A 14394-nucleotide genomic window follows, 5' to 3' on the forward strand; every position below is an offset into this window, starting at 1 on the left:
CAAGCGGCTCGCCACCTCCCCTCGTCTGGACCACGTCTGGACACTCGCCGACCGCGGGCGGGATACTTCTCAACCGGCTCCCGAGGGCCAATATCCGGATTGCGCTGTCCGGTCCTCTCGCAGCTCCGCGATGGTCCTGTAGTCCTCAGAAGGGGGCAACGGCAGAGGGGGCCGCGCCGCCGGGCCTCCCCGCAACGGGAGTGCCTGGAAAAATAAAAAATAAAAGTCGATCTTAAACAGATCTCAGCAGTGCCTCCAACTTGTCGGGGGGGATTCTGCCGGGGTCGGCCGGGCCGTCCGCAGACCTCCGGGCAGGGAGGCCCCAACTCCTCCCGTGTATATCTCGGATCGAGACAGAGTATGAGGCACACACAAGGAGCAAGGCAACTTCTGCCGTTTATTATGCAAACGGCAGGGATGGGTCAAGGAGCGTACGCGTTCGTCCTGACACACACACAATAGTGGGGCTCGCAGGCCCTTTTTACTACATTATGACGCGCTACTTGCGTCATTCCAAAAAGTTACCAAAAGAACCTATCGCCACTCTTGATTGGTTGCTCGAGTGGTGGGGTTAGTATAGTACGCATATAGAGAATGATATTAGTGGTTAAGATGTAGTCAGGTGGTATATCTGGGTTGTCCCTACAATTAGATACATAAGAATTGTTACATGAAGACCCCTGAGGATTGGCTAACGTTACTGACGTCTGAGATAAGAACCTCATGTTCTGATTGGTGCATCCGTGAGCTCCCCAGCCTGGGACCACCGTTGTTCCCAGCACACGGTGCACCTGTGGTTGCAACAGTGTTTCAATATGGGTACGTGCAGGCAATGTGAGGATTTATTCATAGGTGGGAGACTGACCGTTCCCACTGTAGCAGGTGTCCATTGAGCCTTTCAAGTGTGTCGGCCTGCGTCTCGTAGCGAGGTACCCAGACGCCTTTTCTCTCCTGGGTTTTGGCATCTCGTCAGGTTCGGCTTGGTCACGTGGGGAGGGACCGTGTTTGAGGCATAATTCTGCACAATTAATATTGTTTTTCCACTGTATGTCTGGTTTAATTTGCAGATATGATTTTAACATTGGTACGTGGAGTGCGAGGTTGCAACATCGTGCCTTTGAAGATTTGTTTCTTGACTGTGGGTTTGCAACATTACGACCTTGGCTGGTTGCTCCACTGGGTTCTTTCTGCAGGCTCAGCAACCTGACTTTTGCTTTGTTAATGTCCACGGGAACTCTTGCTTGAGGCCTACTTGGGCCTGGTGCACGAGTAATCCATTTAGTGCATGGATGCTTTAGGTTATAGTGGCATACAGTTTCATGGCCAGTATCGTGTTTCCATTATATCTCTCATGATGGTAACGGGTTTCAAGAGAAGCGTGAGCAAGCGTTATAAATGAGCTCATGGTGCGTCTTGCGTTTCTGCATTCTGAAAGCCTATGTAAAAATAATAAAGATGCACGTCCGTGAATAAGCCTGTCGCCTACGTCAGAGCACTGAGTATGTTCTTCGTGTAGATTGGTGTGGAAATGTTCAGCGTGTATAATAGTTCAGCGGTGCTTCCCGTTATCTAGGTCGTCATGGCATCTCTAACGATGTGTAGATTTCAGTCTAGTTGGTCCGTGCCGCAGGTGTCGGCATGGCCAGTGCGGGCTGTTGGGCAGGCAGATGGACACATCCGTATGTTTCTGTACCAGGGTATTTGGTCATCTGGTAAATGGGCAAACTCTTCTCGTGGCGGGTGTCTGGGCCGCGACCCTCTAGGCCAAGCGCGAGAGGTGAAGGACGGGAGTCTGGTTTTCCATTCTCCCACTTCACGCCGATCCGTGCGTCGAAGGAATCTTACCCGAATCTTCTTACCCGATGGCTCATGGCGCTCTCGGGTAGAATGTTTCGCCGGGTGCTGCAACTCGCGGCGTTTTGATTTTTTGGGTTTTTCACCCGGGGTATCACCCTCAGCGGTCTTCGAGGGGGTCGAGGCCGCGTTCTCGAAGACGCTTAACATTTTCTTTCTGAATTCCTCCAACTCAGCTTGAGAACTGTGTTTAGTGGGACAGGAGACTCTTTCTGGGGACACAGAAGACGAGGAATGGGACCTTCGACGTCTCTTTTTTGAGTGTCTTGATCTCGACGAATGGTGGGAGCTGCTTCGAGATCTAGAATGGGAATGTTTGACGGTGAGGAGACGAATGCCTCGACTCAGCCGACAGAACTGTCGAGGTGGTTTTGGCTGACTTACCTCTCTCGAGCTTCCTCTTGCGCTCCTTCAAGGGTTTCGCCGTCATGGACATGCAGTCCTCACACTCCGAACAATGGTGCTCGGATCCCAAGCACCATAAGCAGATCCTGTGTGGATGCGTTATTGACATTTTTTTACCGCAGTCGCGACATTTCTTGAAGCCTGATCGCGGCGTCATCGTTTCTGATGAGGAAGCCATCGAGAACGATAAGGTATATTTGAGTAGTAATAGATAGTTATCCTGACTGAACTGAGCAACAACGTTCCGAGGCCCCACGAAGCGCGGAAAAACGGAACTGAGCAACGGACGCAGCGCGTGGCTATTTATGGGCATGGTGACATCGGCGCCGATACGGTGGCCGTCGAGGGACATCGACTCGACAGACGTCAATGCGCAGCGCCCTCTACCGAAAAAATTTCCGAGGCCAGCAAGCTGGAAACGTATTATCAAAGATAAGGAATACGTCGGAGGACACAATCCCTTCGAAATGGAGCAATGGGGATGTCCCATCGACATACTAGCACCAATAAAACTCCTATATTCGAACACCAAGATACAGGTGAGAATGACGGCAGATGGGATCGTAGGCAACAAAATCAGAACATGGCATGGGCTCAAACAAGGTTGCCCGCTTGCAGTGGCCCTATTTAACCTGTATACATCCGACTATGAGGAAAACATCAGCTCCCCAAATATCAACCCGCCGAAACTTAACACCAAAGCGGTACCATGTCTAATCTAGGCTATTATCCTTCTTGCAAAAACGCCTCGCGGTCTCCAGATTGCATTAGACAAAACAATTGAGTATATGGACCACAACGAACTTACCATAAACATAAAAAAAACTAAAGTCATGACTTTAACACAGAAAGCCCAGAGGAATCTGAAACGCCCAGTGTTCTTTCTTCAAAAACAACGATTAGAACAAGTCACCACATACAAGTATCTAGGAATCTGGATAAATCAATCAATGAGTGAAATACCTTGGGCACTCCACTTAAAATCGAAAGTGAAATCATTGGTCCGGCAGGGTGCTATTATCCACTGAAAATGTGGCAAGTTTTCGATCAAGCCTGCCCTAACTTTTTATAAGCAAAAAGTAACAGCAATTTTGTCATATGGGGGCGAATGCATGATCAATATGGATCAATCCATATGGATTCAACTTGAAGCCATCTACTGGCGGAAAATTCCATCTCTGCCACAATCTACGTCCATGCCACGAATACGTTATGAGCTGAGCCTGCAATCTCTCCAATCGATCACGTGGAAAATTCTGGACATATACAGGAAACTGAAAAACGAAGATAACATTGCAACCCTCAATATATTTAGAGCATCGTCATCGGTACCAAACAACTCTATCCTGACAAAATGGAGAGAAGCCGTCGAGCTCATATGCTCGGAAAAGAACATATCGCTAGAGATGTTGATAAAAAGGCCTCAACACGCCAAAAAGCATCTGGTTAGACTAGACTGGATTGAGACAGAAAGAAAGATGAATATGAGTTAAACCTTAAATGCGACGGAGAAGCAAGAGCAATAAATCAACTGCCTCATTACCTTAACTTATTTCCAGACCATCAAATACGAGATACCTTCCTAAGATTTAGGCTTAATATTCTTCCGACACGACAAATCTTGGGCATATGGGATCTAAATCTTTCGAACAGTACTAACTGCAGATTTTGCAAAGCCACTGAAGAAACCAACAAACATATAATAATGGAATGTGAAGTACTGAATCAGAAAAGACCGACATATAGTAAAAGATATGATTCAGCAACCATCCCATTGGACCCTCTTGCACGATGGAACTACATTTTAATGGGAAACAGAAAAATGGTGACCACAATCGTCCATTTCTGGAAGGACATCACTGCTGCGAATTACACACAAGTGTTTTAAAGACTAAGTTGTTTTTTCCCTTTCCCGTTTCTTTATTTTTCTTTCTATTCTTTCTTTGGTTCGTTTAGAGGTATTATTCCTTCAAATAAAATGAATGGTATTAACATGTTGTATAAATGTAAGGCTTAAGAAATAAACCAAACACATTTAATTAAAAAAAATAATAAGATTAGCACACGATGGCGGTAAACGACCCGTCGTTTTCACATGTGTAAAAGTAAAAACTAAAAAGGTAAGATGCATTGGAATTCTTTTTTAAGATCGATCGATGCTCAAATATACACGCCCGATCGATTGGGCCAATAAAATGTCTGATCGAACTACGCCTTTAAAGAACCAATTGCTCCCCATCGTGCCTTTATCATTGCAGTAGCCTGCATATCAGTTTGCGCTTTGCTTAACATTCAATTGCATTTTTCTCCCTCCCAATTGTCCTGCCCATAAGCGACTTCCTATCTACTTTCATCACTTCCTACAACTTCCCTTCCAGTTCTGAGCTCATTTATCCTGATCAGACTTGGTCCGGCCTCCTTTGGAGTGCTGCGACTGAGGTCTGGGCTTCCATGCTTCTGCCGTTACCCCAGTTACACTGACTTGGTGCTCCACCCCGCCTATCTCACTGGTGTGCAGACGCGCAAGTAGTATGCCTCTCCCTTTTCTTCACACCATCCTTTCAACTCTGCCATCCTGGTCTCCTTGGAATCACCACTGTGGTCCAGGTGCAGCAATCTATTCCATCACTGCAGTCTTACATCCGGCCAAGTTCTTTTTGTCTTCACCTCAACTCCTTTTGGTCACGTTCCCTGTAGAACCCACTACACAGTCACCAACCAGGCAAGTGAGAAGGGCCTGAGTCTCCTGGAGTCTGTTGCACTTAAATCAGTTCCCGTCTGCTTAGTCCAGTTAGCTAGTCACACCAAGCCGTCCCAAAAAACGGGGGAACGAGATGAAAAAGAAAATCATGTTAAACCCCCATTTCCAACCAAATTTAAAAAACAAAAATATTGAACCAAAAAGGGCAATATTGCACAAATGAAATTACTTGTTCCTTTACTGCAATTTGAAGAGAAAGAAAATAAGTGTTGATTTTGAATTCACTGTATAATTCAGTGTCCAAACATTAGCAAGGTTCCCCAGAGCAAAATAAGCAGTTAATTGTGCTCACCACACCATCGATCAGCGTAATATATATTTACACACACACACACACACACACACACACACACACTTACTGCTGGGCAACTACTAGTTGTGGTTATTGACAGGTGGCTGAAAAGAAAGTGATACTTCGATAAAGCTTGCAGTAGGGTGCATTTGTTTGAACATTTTCTGGGAGTCATGTACAAAATAAGTAAAGGCCACCCAGGTCGCCCTATCCCACTTGCAAGGGTTGTTCTACAAACATTGAATATGGTGGAGCACAAGATGGGCTGCAACGTTGAACTGACAGCACAGACACCCTTGTGGATGGGGAACAGACTGCCCATGTCAATTCTGTCGTAAGAATTGAAGAGTTGGAATATGAAGGGATAACCACCTTAGGGCATGTAAGACTCGGGACAAAAACAGTAGCCGGATGTACCGATTGACAGGGAGGTGATCTGCGAGGACTCAGATATTGCTATGTAGAAGAATGCAATACACAGAGCGGACTCTCTAAAATTTAGTTTCATGTAATTTATTTTGGAATTGTTGCAGGGTCACAATAATAAACTGAGGAAGGAGTTCATGAAGTGCAACTCAAGTGTCATACTCTGGAGCTCACGAATTGAAGTTCAGGGAACACTCAAAATCACATATCATGAATAGGGTGAAACCAGCGTAGCCTCTGCAGAAGGGAATGAGGGTAACAAAAGAAAAAAAGAAAACCCTCATTGTCTGGCTGGGGCCTGCCTTTCTCCCAGAGGCATGACTATACTTGGTCTGCTGGTTTGGTACGGACTTCTGGACTTTGTTTTCCTCCTTTTGGTCTTCTAATACAGGCCCGCTGGTCATTACGTTTGGTGGAGATTCCTCAAAATGGCTCACTATGCAGTCTCCCTCCCCGTCAGAGAATCCTAAGCCTCCAGAATGCTGGGAGTGAAGACTTTGGTCAACAGGCATGGCAGCTCCCATAGGCGTAGCTCGGGACCACTGGGGCTTTGCAGAATGGGAGTATCTAGCTACCCACCCTGCAGTTGTTGGAACAATCTAGTTTAGCTCGTCCCTCAGTCCCTTATCCCTCGAGGCTCTTGCTTTAATGTCTCTACCCTTGAATCTTAAACCGATGTTGTCAGCTGCCCTTATTGTACTGTTCTACTCGTCAACCCTCTGCATTCAGGAGCTCTGTCTCTCCTTTCCTGTTCGTTCTCCTTCTGCAACGATTGCTAACCTGCATACACCCTTTCTCACTCTTCAATGTCATACACCTCTCCATTACAGCCAATACAATCCTGCTGCCCTCTTACTTTCGTATTCAGGTTCTTCACCGCTTTGGGCACAACTTTCTTCCATGGCCCCTTTCCTATCTTTGGCCACAATCCTTACTAGCAGCTCCAGTTCTCTTAACTCCTGTTTGGTTCTGTGGTTCTCTGATCCAGCTCGCAGGCTACAGTGTGGTCCAACCTTTTGGATCTCTTTCAGGCACCTGGGCTCTGCTCTCAATTCAGGCCTCCTGCACTTTCCTTCAGTGTACTCCAAGACAGCATCCGTCTTCTGTCTCGAGCTCCTACACCAACTCATCCCAGACTGAGGTCTTCGCTTAATATTGGTCTTTAGCTCTACCTCCAAGCCATTCTATGGTGAAATTAGACTCTAGTGTAGTAGATGGAATGGGCTTGGACTACTGGGCTCCGCCCCAAAGGATAGCATATAGCCCTGGTGAGGGAGGAACAAGTTACTCACCTGTAACTCCTGTTCTGTAGCATTGGTATCTTACATGGATTCACATACTTATGAATATTCCCCATCGTCAGGCTGGGAATCCTCAGTAATATTAAAGCAGTTTCACTTTAAAAGCTAAAACTGCTTGTCGCGTCTATAACCTAGTGCTGTCACTTTGGGTCATACTGCCCCAGCCAATGACTCGTCCTGTTACTTTTGGTATATATCAAATTAATCTTTTGGACAACATTCAATCTCAAAGATATCACTAACCTGATCCGATAGCAGCTTCCCATGAAGGATACAAATGCCGAAATGAAAGTTCCCCTGGAAGGTTCTACTCTCCCCCCACCGGAAATGATATGCCAATGAGGGAAGAAGCACAACCCCCAGGGAAACCCTCTGGGAAAGAAAACCCTGGACGATGCTGCTCACAGGAGGTCCAGGAGAGGCTCTGAGGTAAGTAGAGATCTTCGGTGTAATGGACGGCTCGTAATGGAGGTGAATTCTCTACAGGTATGGACAAAACAGGTAAGAATTCAGTAGTTCGGAGAAAGTCAGGAAAAAAAAATCAGATTAGACAGTAGGCTGGCACTTACTGGTGGATGTTGTCGAATCTACTGAGAAACTATAAAGGGATCAGGAACTCTGGTTTCCAACAGTAACGCGAGCCCACGCTTAGAGAAAGAGAAATTATCTTCCAGTCAAAGTAATAGGGAAAGGTAGGTTTGAGAACAGGTGTTTGGGAGGATGCTAACTTACTTGAGTTGGGGTGGTTGAGCGTATAGGCAGTTCTGAATGAATGTCGGGAGCGCATGACTTGTCGGGGAAAAGACAAAGCCCAATATGAAACCCAGACGAGAGAGGAGAAGAAAGTCTAATAGGCAGGCGAATAAACAGAGAGGTCAGGGAGAGTGAGAAGTCACATAAATCAGTGAGGAATGATCATGATAAGCGAATTTACAGAGCGTCGAGATCAGCAGTAGCAACGCGGCGGATGGCAGCACTTCCTTCTCTATATGTGATCATGTGAACAGCCATCTGCGTCTCTAGGAAGCGTGCAGAGTCTATACCGCTGTCTGTAGCAATGGTACGGACTTTAGCGGCCATCTTGGACGTGTTGGATCGTATCACTCCGTATATCCGGCGGCGCTGCCAGAGAGAACAGTGCCGTAATGGCGTGACACTTCCTCTTTAGCTCCACCCCTGGAGGCCATCTTCAGATTTTAACACACGTTGTCGTGTTGGAGTCCGCGTGTTTTGTTTTGGATTTGCTCATCCTTTCCCGCTTCTCCCTGTAGGTTAAGGGGATTTAGGCAGGCAAGCCTAATGTCAAGAACCAAGGGAGGAGAGAGTAACTCTCCCCCGAACCACAGAAGCCGAATAGATCGACTCTTCCACTCTGGTTGGCACGGGTGCCTGGATTTTGTATTAAACAGGTAACCTCATGGCAGCCAATGGGGCGATGCGGGCAGGGGGGAATGAGGGAAAGAGGGATTAGGGAGAGATTGTGGATAGGGAAGGGGAGGTAAGGAAAACCGTAAAGAGGAATAAGGGTAGCATAGTTTAATGGGCTTGGGGCAAGTTTAGGGAAAGCAAAAGCACACACATTTATCACCAATCCTGTTCTACTCTCACCACTCACCCTGCATACCATCAGAACCTCTAATCCTAACCTGAAAGCTCTTACCTAAACATGTTTTCCTGCTACTGTGAGCATAAAACACATACAACATGGACCTTAATGCAGCATGGAAGAACATAACATGGAAGCACAGAACATGGAATGCAGAATGGAAAACAAACCAGGACTCTATAGCAAGCAGCATGGCACGTACAAGAGAGGAGTCCATTGTCACCACGAGGGTAGGCTCCGGTCGGGTGAAGGGGGCTCTCACTGAAACATTACCATCCATCAGCCACCAGCGAAGAACGAGCAGAAGGAGTGGTGGAATTGGGCACCTGTCCGACTGAGACCCCATCTCCTGATACCAATTGGCTGCCAGGTGGAGCTGGAGGCACCTCATCTTGAGACGGGCGTGCTGTACAGTCAGTACACAGAAGGCCATCAGGCCTAGAATGTGCTGGAACCACCATGCCGAGGCGGTCGAGCTGGCCAGAAAGTGCGCCACTGCCATGAGGAGGGACATAAGCCTCTTGGGTGTGGGGAACACCTGATGAACTGAAGTGTTTCAACATACCCCTAGGAAGACCAGTTCCTGAGATGGGCATAACAGCGATTTCTTCTGGTTGAGGGAAAACCCCAGCTGATGAAGGGTATCTGCTAAGCTCTGGCAGGAGTGCACCACCCCTTCGGGTGACCCCACCCTCACCAACCAGTCATCCAGATAAGGTCCTCCAAGCAGAGAATGGCCGCCAGTGCATTCATTAACTTTGTGAAGATACGAGGGGCCGAGTTCAGGTCGAATGGCAGCACTGTACTGGAAATGGTACGACACTCGTGAACCGCAGACAGTGTGAATGCCCCGAGCCAAAAAAGGCCTCAGACACGAGAGTATGCAGCTTGGGTCTTGCACCTGAAGCAGAAGCGTCGACCTTAGAGATACCTCTTGAAGGCACAGAGCCCTTAGCCAGACGGCCAGTAGTTGTAACGCCTTGGTTAACGGCTACAGAGCGAGCTCTGGTAGGCTGGTGGTCCTTGGCACCTCTGCCAGTAGCCGTGCGGGATCTAGCAGAGGAACGACACTTGGAGGTGGCACTCAACGATCCCTTACCCCCCCACCCCATGAGGGTAGAAGACGAGCCTGATCATCCTTCTGAGGACAACCTGGTAAGGCCCCTGAGCTCATCAGCTTGGTAGCTTGGGAGGCATCAGGTCTGCCCCCAGACCGCCCGGAAGAGCCAAAAAAGGGCACAAGACAATGGTTTTCCAATGGCCGCTGAGCAACAGGCCTGCAGTGCAACTCCATCTTCACTGTCACCATAGAAGCACAAAAAGCAGGGAAGAGAAAACAGACAAGTGGTTGCCAGAGTAGTCAATTAAAGGGATTGCAAAGCTGTTGGCAACAATGTGGCAGAATTGCATAAAGAGTAAAGTAGCGACATCAATGGACACGGAGTTGGATATTGAATCTTGCAAGTCCGCATTGCCCATTTCTGCACCTGCATTTACTGCCCAAAAGCCATTGATGCCAATTTTCTCCCGGTATTCCACAATTCGAACCCAAGTGCAAATAGATAATTCCTTGAATCCTGGTTCGAACTTGAAACAAATTCAGATGGGTGAATACATAGTTAATATTTGTGCAATAAGAGACAAAACTGGAAGCCCTGTATGTTATAGTAATACTTTACGGCTGGACAGAAAACAGTGCTCAGAACCGGGCGGCAGTGAGCACAGATTGACTGAAAGCATAATAGAGAGGTGTTGAGTGAGGGAAGGTGGCTGGCAATGAAGAATTTAGGTGGTGTTGAATGAGAGAGCAATAAAAGGCATGGCTCATACATTTTTTCTATGACCAAGGGATTCTGCGCTGGAATGAAAGAAGCGGCTGAAGGGAATACCTTTCAACTCATCACCTAAACTTCAACAGAAGAGAACTGCATTTTTTGGTTACATTTTCTGTAATTTTTCCCCATTTGGGTGTTAGTTTTTTATGTCCATTTAGGAAAAAAGGGGCAACAATTAAGTTGCCAGCTACTGGACAGCCATAAAAAAGTCACTCACCACCAAAATTCTATACATAGATACATCATACCTTTTGTTTACTTGCCAAGAGTCAAATATGACTAGGTAATGGCTAGTGGTGAGCAAAGCTTTTGGACTTTGTATAAAATATATTTATTTTTGAAGTTTTGTTTTTCCATTTTTGTTGCCAACGCGTACATTTCAGTGAAATCATACAGGTCATTTTGGTGAGCAAACTTAGTGGATGTGTCTGTAAACTGAAGGGGCACCAAAACTACCCTGAGTGACAACAGTAAGTATTTGAAGTAGACCTGGGGAACACTATACTTCCAATATACTTAATATGCTTGGCACACCAAAATCTACAACAGCCTCCAATGTCACAAGAATGCATCATAACTTATACATTTGGAGACCACTGGAGAATAGAAATTAAACACCTCTGTTTGTTAAACTAAATCATTTTATTGTATTCTTCAGTTAAAGTGATGTGACCAATACAAAACTATGCATCTTTCTTGCAACATTTCTCAGAGCAAAAAAACATTGTACGAAGGAAGGCCTATTTCACAATCAATGAAATACTAAGATGCTAATCTCAGAAGCTTACATTGTACAAAGCCAACCTGATCAAACATTTTATCAGCTTGCCAATGTTAAAAGTGAATGTTGTTAACTGAATACAGATGAACAAATTAAAAATAAAAGGTTCTGATGTTGATATATGGATGTGTCTAGAGAAACCCCAACCTCCAAATGGCCTGTGGAGAAGAGGGCTTAAGCAGTCAGCTACAGGTATATGGACTGATCCAAGCTGCACACGCATTTGACAAGAGATGGGTCTTAAGGGGACAGGATACATTATCGTTTCAGCTGAGCATGCAGACTATTGTAATTGGCTGTATCCAGGCACACACACTGTAGGCTGAGCATACATGGAAAAGAGTTGGTCAAAATTATGAAGGAAGCCGACTGTCCAGTTTTGGGTTATGGTTTTGCCGATAACAGGAATTAATGTTGGTTCAGCAGAGCTTAGGCAGACATGTATTTAGACCTCTCACGCAACATATCTGCTAAAGAAAGAGAATATTAAGAAGAATATTCTGATTTTTAATGCAGTGAATACAGACAAGACTTCAAACAAATTTACAGCTGAACAAATTACGAATAACTGCATCAGTCTGTCCTCACTCTCACCAGTGTGCCAGACATGTAGCATAATTAGCACACCTGAATTATATACAACGAAGAGCCAACAAATGATTAAGGCTGAAGTAAGAGCAAAGCATAGACTCAACTTTAAGTTAACAATCTGAAAAACAGTTTCAAATGTTCAGTACTTGAGACTTAAAATTAGTGGTGGCCTAGGTTCAACTTATCCTGATATTTGCTAGATGGGTTGTAAACCGTTTCCTTAAGATCTCTGCTCTGCTGAACACACTGAAAAATGAAGTCTCTTGAAATAATTTACTAAAGATTATTTACTAGTTAAGGAAAGTACATGGAAAGCAGAAAGCAAAAAATAAATCTTAATTAGCACATTGAAGCAACAGATTTTCTTTAGGGTGGTTGAGTTAAGGCCATTCCAAGCAATAGTCCATTTCCTTCATCGCTCTTCTCATAGTTTTGACAGCAGTCAACAATGGCAGTATCAACAGTACCTTGTGTTGAGGCAACAGTAAACTGGCATGATGAAATGAAAAAAAAAACAGTGGTTCCTGCTCTACAGAGCTCAGTCTCAATACAGCGACAAGCAGAAGGCGAACGTGACTTGCCCAAGGCCACAGAGGGAAAGTGCGGACCAGCATCTATGGGACCAAGTCCCACATACTTGCTGCAAAACACCCAAGTATTCTTGTTTTCTTCCTTAATTCGGTCTTCGGTTACAAAAAACACAATAAATAGCAGTATTACAAAAATAAAATAAAAAAATCTCTTAACAGACATGGCCAGGAAGTAGGTTTAAAAGCGGGACTGCTGCCCCACAAGGGTGGTCTTTGGCCCTTCCACCACTTTCCTTTTTTAATCAAAAATGTGGAAAATGCAGCGGACAGCCCTGTCATGCAGTCCATACCCCCCCCAAAAGATTATGGACATTTTAGGACAAAACCGTGTTAACGCTAGGAAGCCACCCTGTCATAGCAGGCACACTTGGCCAGTTCATTCCTACCCAATGTAGCTAGGTCTCCCGAGAAGCAGTTTGTAGCCATGTGATGGTCAACGAGGGCCCAAAGTGTAAATGCAACTTCTGGGGAAGTCATGGCAATGAGCTGCCAGGAGCGTTCTGTAGATTTATATTAGAGTCTCCTCGTCATGCCGGACTGTGGAACTGGGAAGGTAGCATTAGCGGCATCTCATTTCAGCTGAAGTTTCCTACAAAGAAAGAATGAAAGGTTAAAGGCTGGTAACAAGATCACACCTCATGAAAACATTGAAGCACTGACTGCCAGGAATACAACACTACAGTTACATGGTGGTCTAAAAGGTTCTGTTTTTAAGTAACGACTAGAACCCTGAAAAAGGAAAACATGACTTGCCATCAATATGCCACCTACCTATTTAATTGTCTATGCATTGGAAGAAAAACAACATCTTATTAGATTGTTGTAGCGTGTTTACTTGTGGTCGTGCGTGAGCCATCAATAATGATTATGTGAATGGCAGCGGTGACAACCATGGAAATACAACAAAACACCCAGATTATTGTCAACCATGCATCGCCATGTGATTTGCCATCATAACCATGGACATAGTTTGCTAATTACAAAACTTTGTGTGGTGTAATCTTTTGACCACCCCCTTTTTTATTTCATGGACTAGTCAGTTGCAACCACTCGGCACTAGAAATTTAGGTAGTAGATTATGCCCCCTGACAAGACCTTCGGAGGAAGTCTAGTATAGTGTGTAGCTTTCACAGGACCTTTTTTGAAGACTTGGGTTCCAAGGGACTGATCAGAAGTACATTGGGTATTTGTAGGTTAAACCCCACAGATTCATGTTTGTTGCTGTTGCGCGTTACACTCCTCATTAGACAAACATCAGTCTCAAATGCTCTTTTTAGGATGGACTACCACTTTTCAGAGCCAAAGAATGTTGAAGCTACTTCGGTTTCGCCCATCTTCAAGATTTATTTTGTCCAAAGAATTTCAATATTGGTTTGCAAAATCCCTTTTTGGACTCATTTTATTTTTATTTATGTTTGCTTGTTAGGCGCTTGTATAGGAAATAAGATATGCATTACTTACCGTAAAAGCATTTCTGATGATTGTATTTGCTTAGATTCACATGCTGTGCGCATAGTCCGACATCTAGTGGTAATCGCAGAGTATTGCATCTTTCTTTCAAGGATCGAAAGGGGACGTCGTCATGGGCGTGCTTGTAACACTATCCCTAACGTGACGTGTAGTTACCCAAAATCCCTCACGCGTCAAGGTCCCACCGATTGTGTTTTTTCTGCTGTGAGGGAGCCTTATGACTATCGTGAGTGAGTACAGAGCGAAAGATGTGTAAGATGTTTATGTTCCTTCTACTCCAGGATGTCCATCAGATACAATCATCAGAAATGCTATTACCGTAAGTAATGCATGTCTTCTGATGCTTGTTAATCTGCTTAGAGTCACATTCTGTGCATAGACTGGCAAGCAGTACCCAGAGATGGTGGTGGGATGTGTGAAGGAACAGTAGCAAAGGGATGTCTTCTTACCGCGTGTCCCACCTGAGAATCAGACCTAGAGTG

The 14394-nt window shown here is 45.3% G+C and overlaps 1 protein-coding gene across 3 annotated transcripts in view; it reads right to left on the minus strand.

The window, feature by feature from the left end:
* Window positions 1-11103: 11103 nt before the first annotated feature.
* The window catches only part of CREBL2 (cAMP responsive element binding protein like 2), a 357999-nt gene continuing 354708 nt past the window's right edge, over window positions 11104-14394 (minus strand). For all 3 annotated transcript variants that reach the window (XM_069628705.1, XM_069628707.1, XM_069628706.1), the window contains one exon: window positions 11104-13031. Coding sequence is in view for 1 of the 3 variants with exons in the window: in XM_069628707.1 (XP_069484808.1) it covers window positions 13030-13031 (2 nt within the window). In the remaining 2 variants the exon portion in view is untranslated. The remainder of the gene's footprint in view (window positions 13032-14394) is intronic.

Source organism: Ambystoma mexicanum, chromosome 12 (genome assembly GCF_040938575.1).
Source record: "Ambystoma mexicanum isolate Mex_15411 chromosome 12, UKY_AmexF1_1, whole genome shotgun sequence".
Classification (NCBI taxonomy): Eukaryota; Metazoa; Chordata; class Amphibia; order Caudata; family Ambystomatidae; genus Ambystoma; species Ambystoma mexicanum.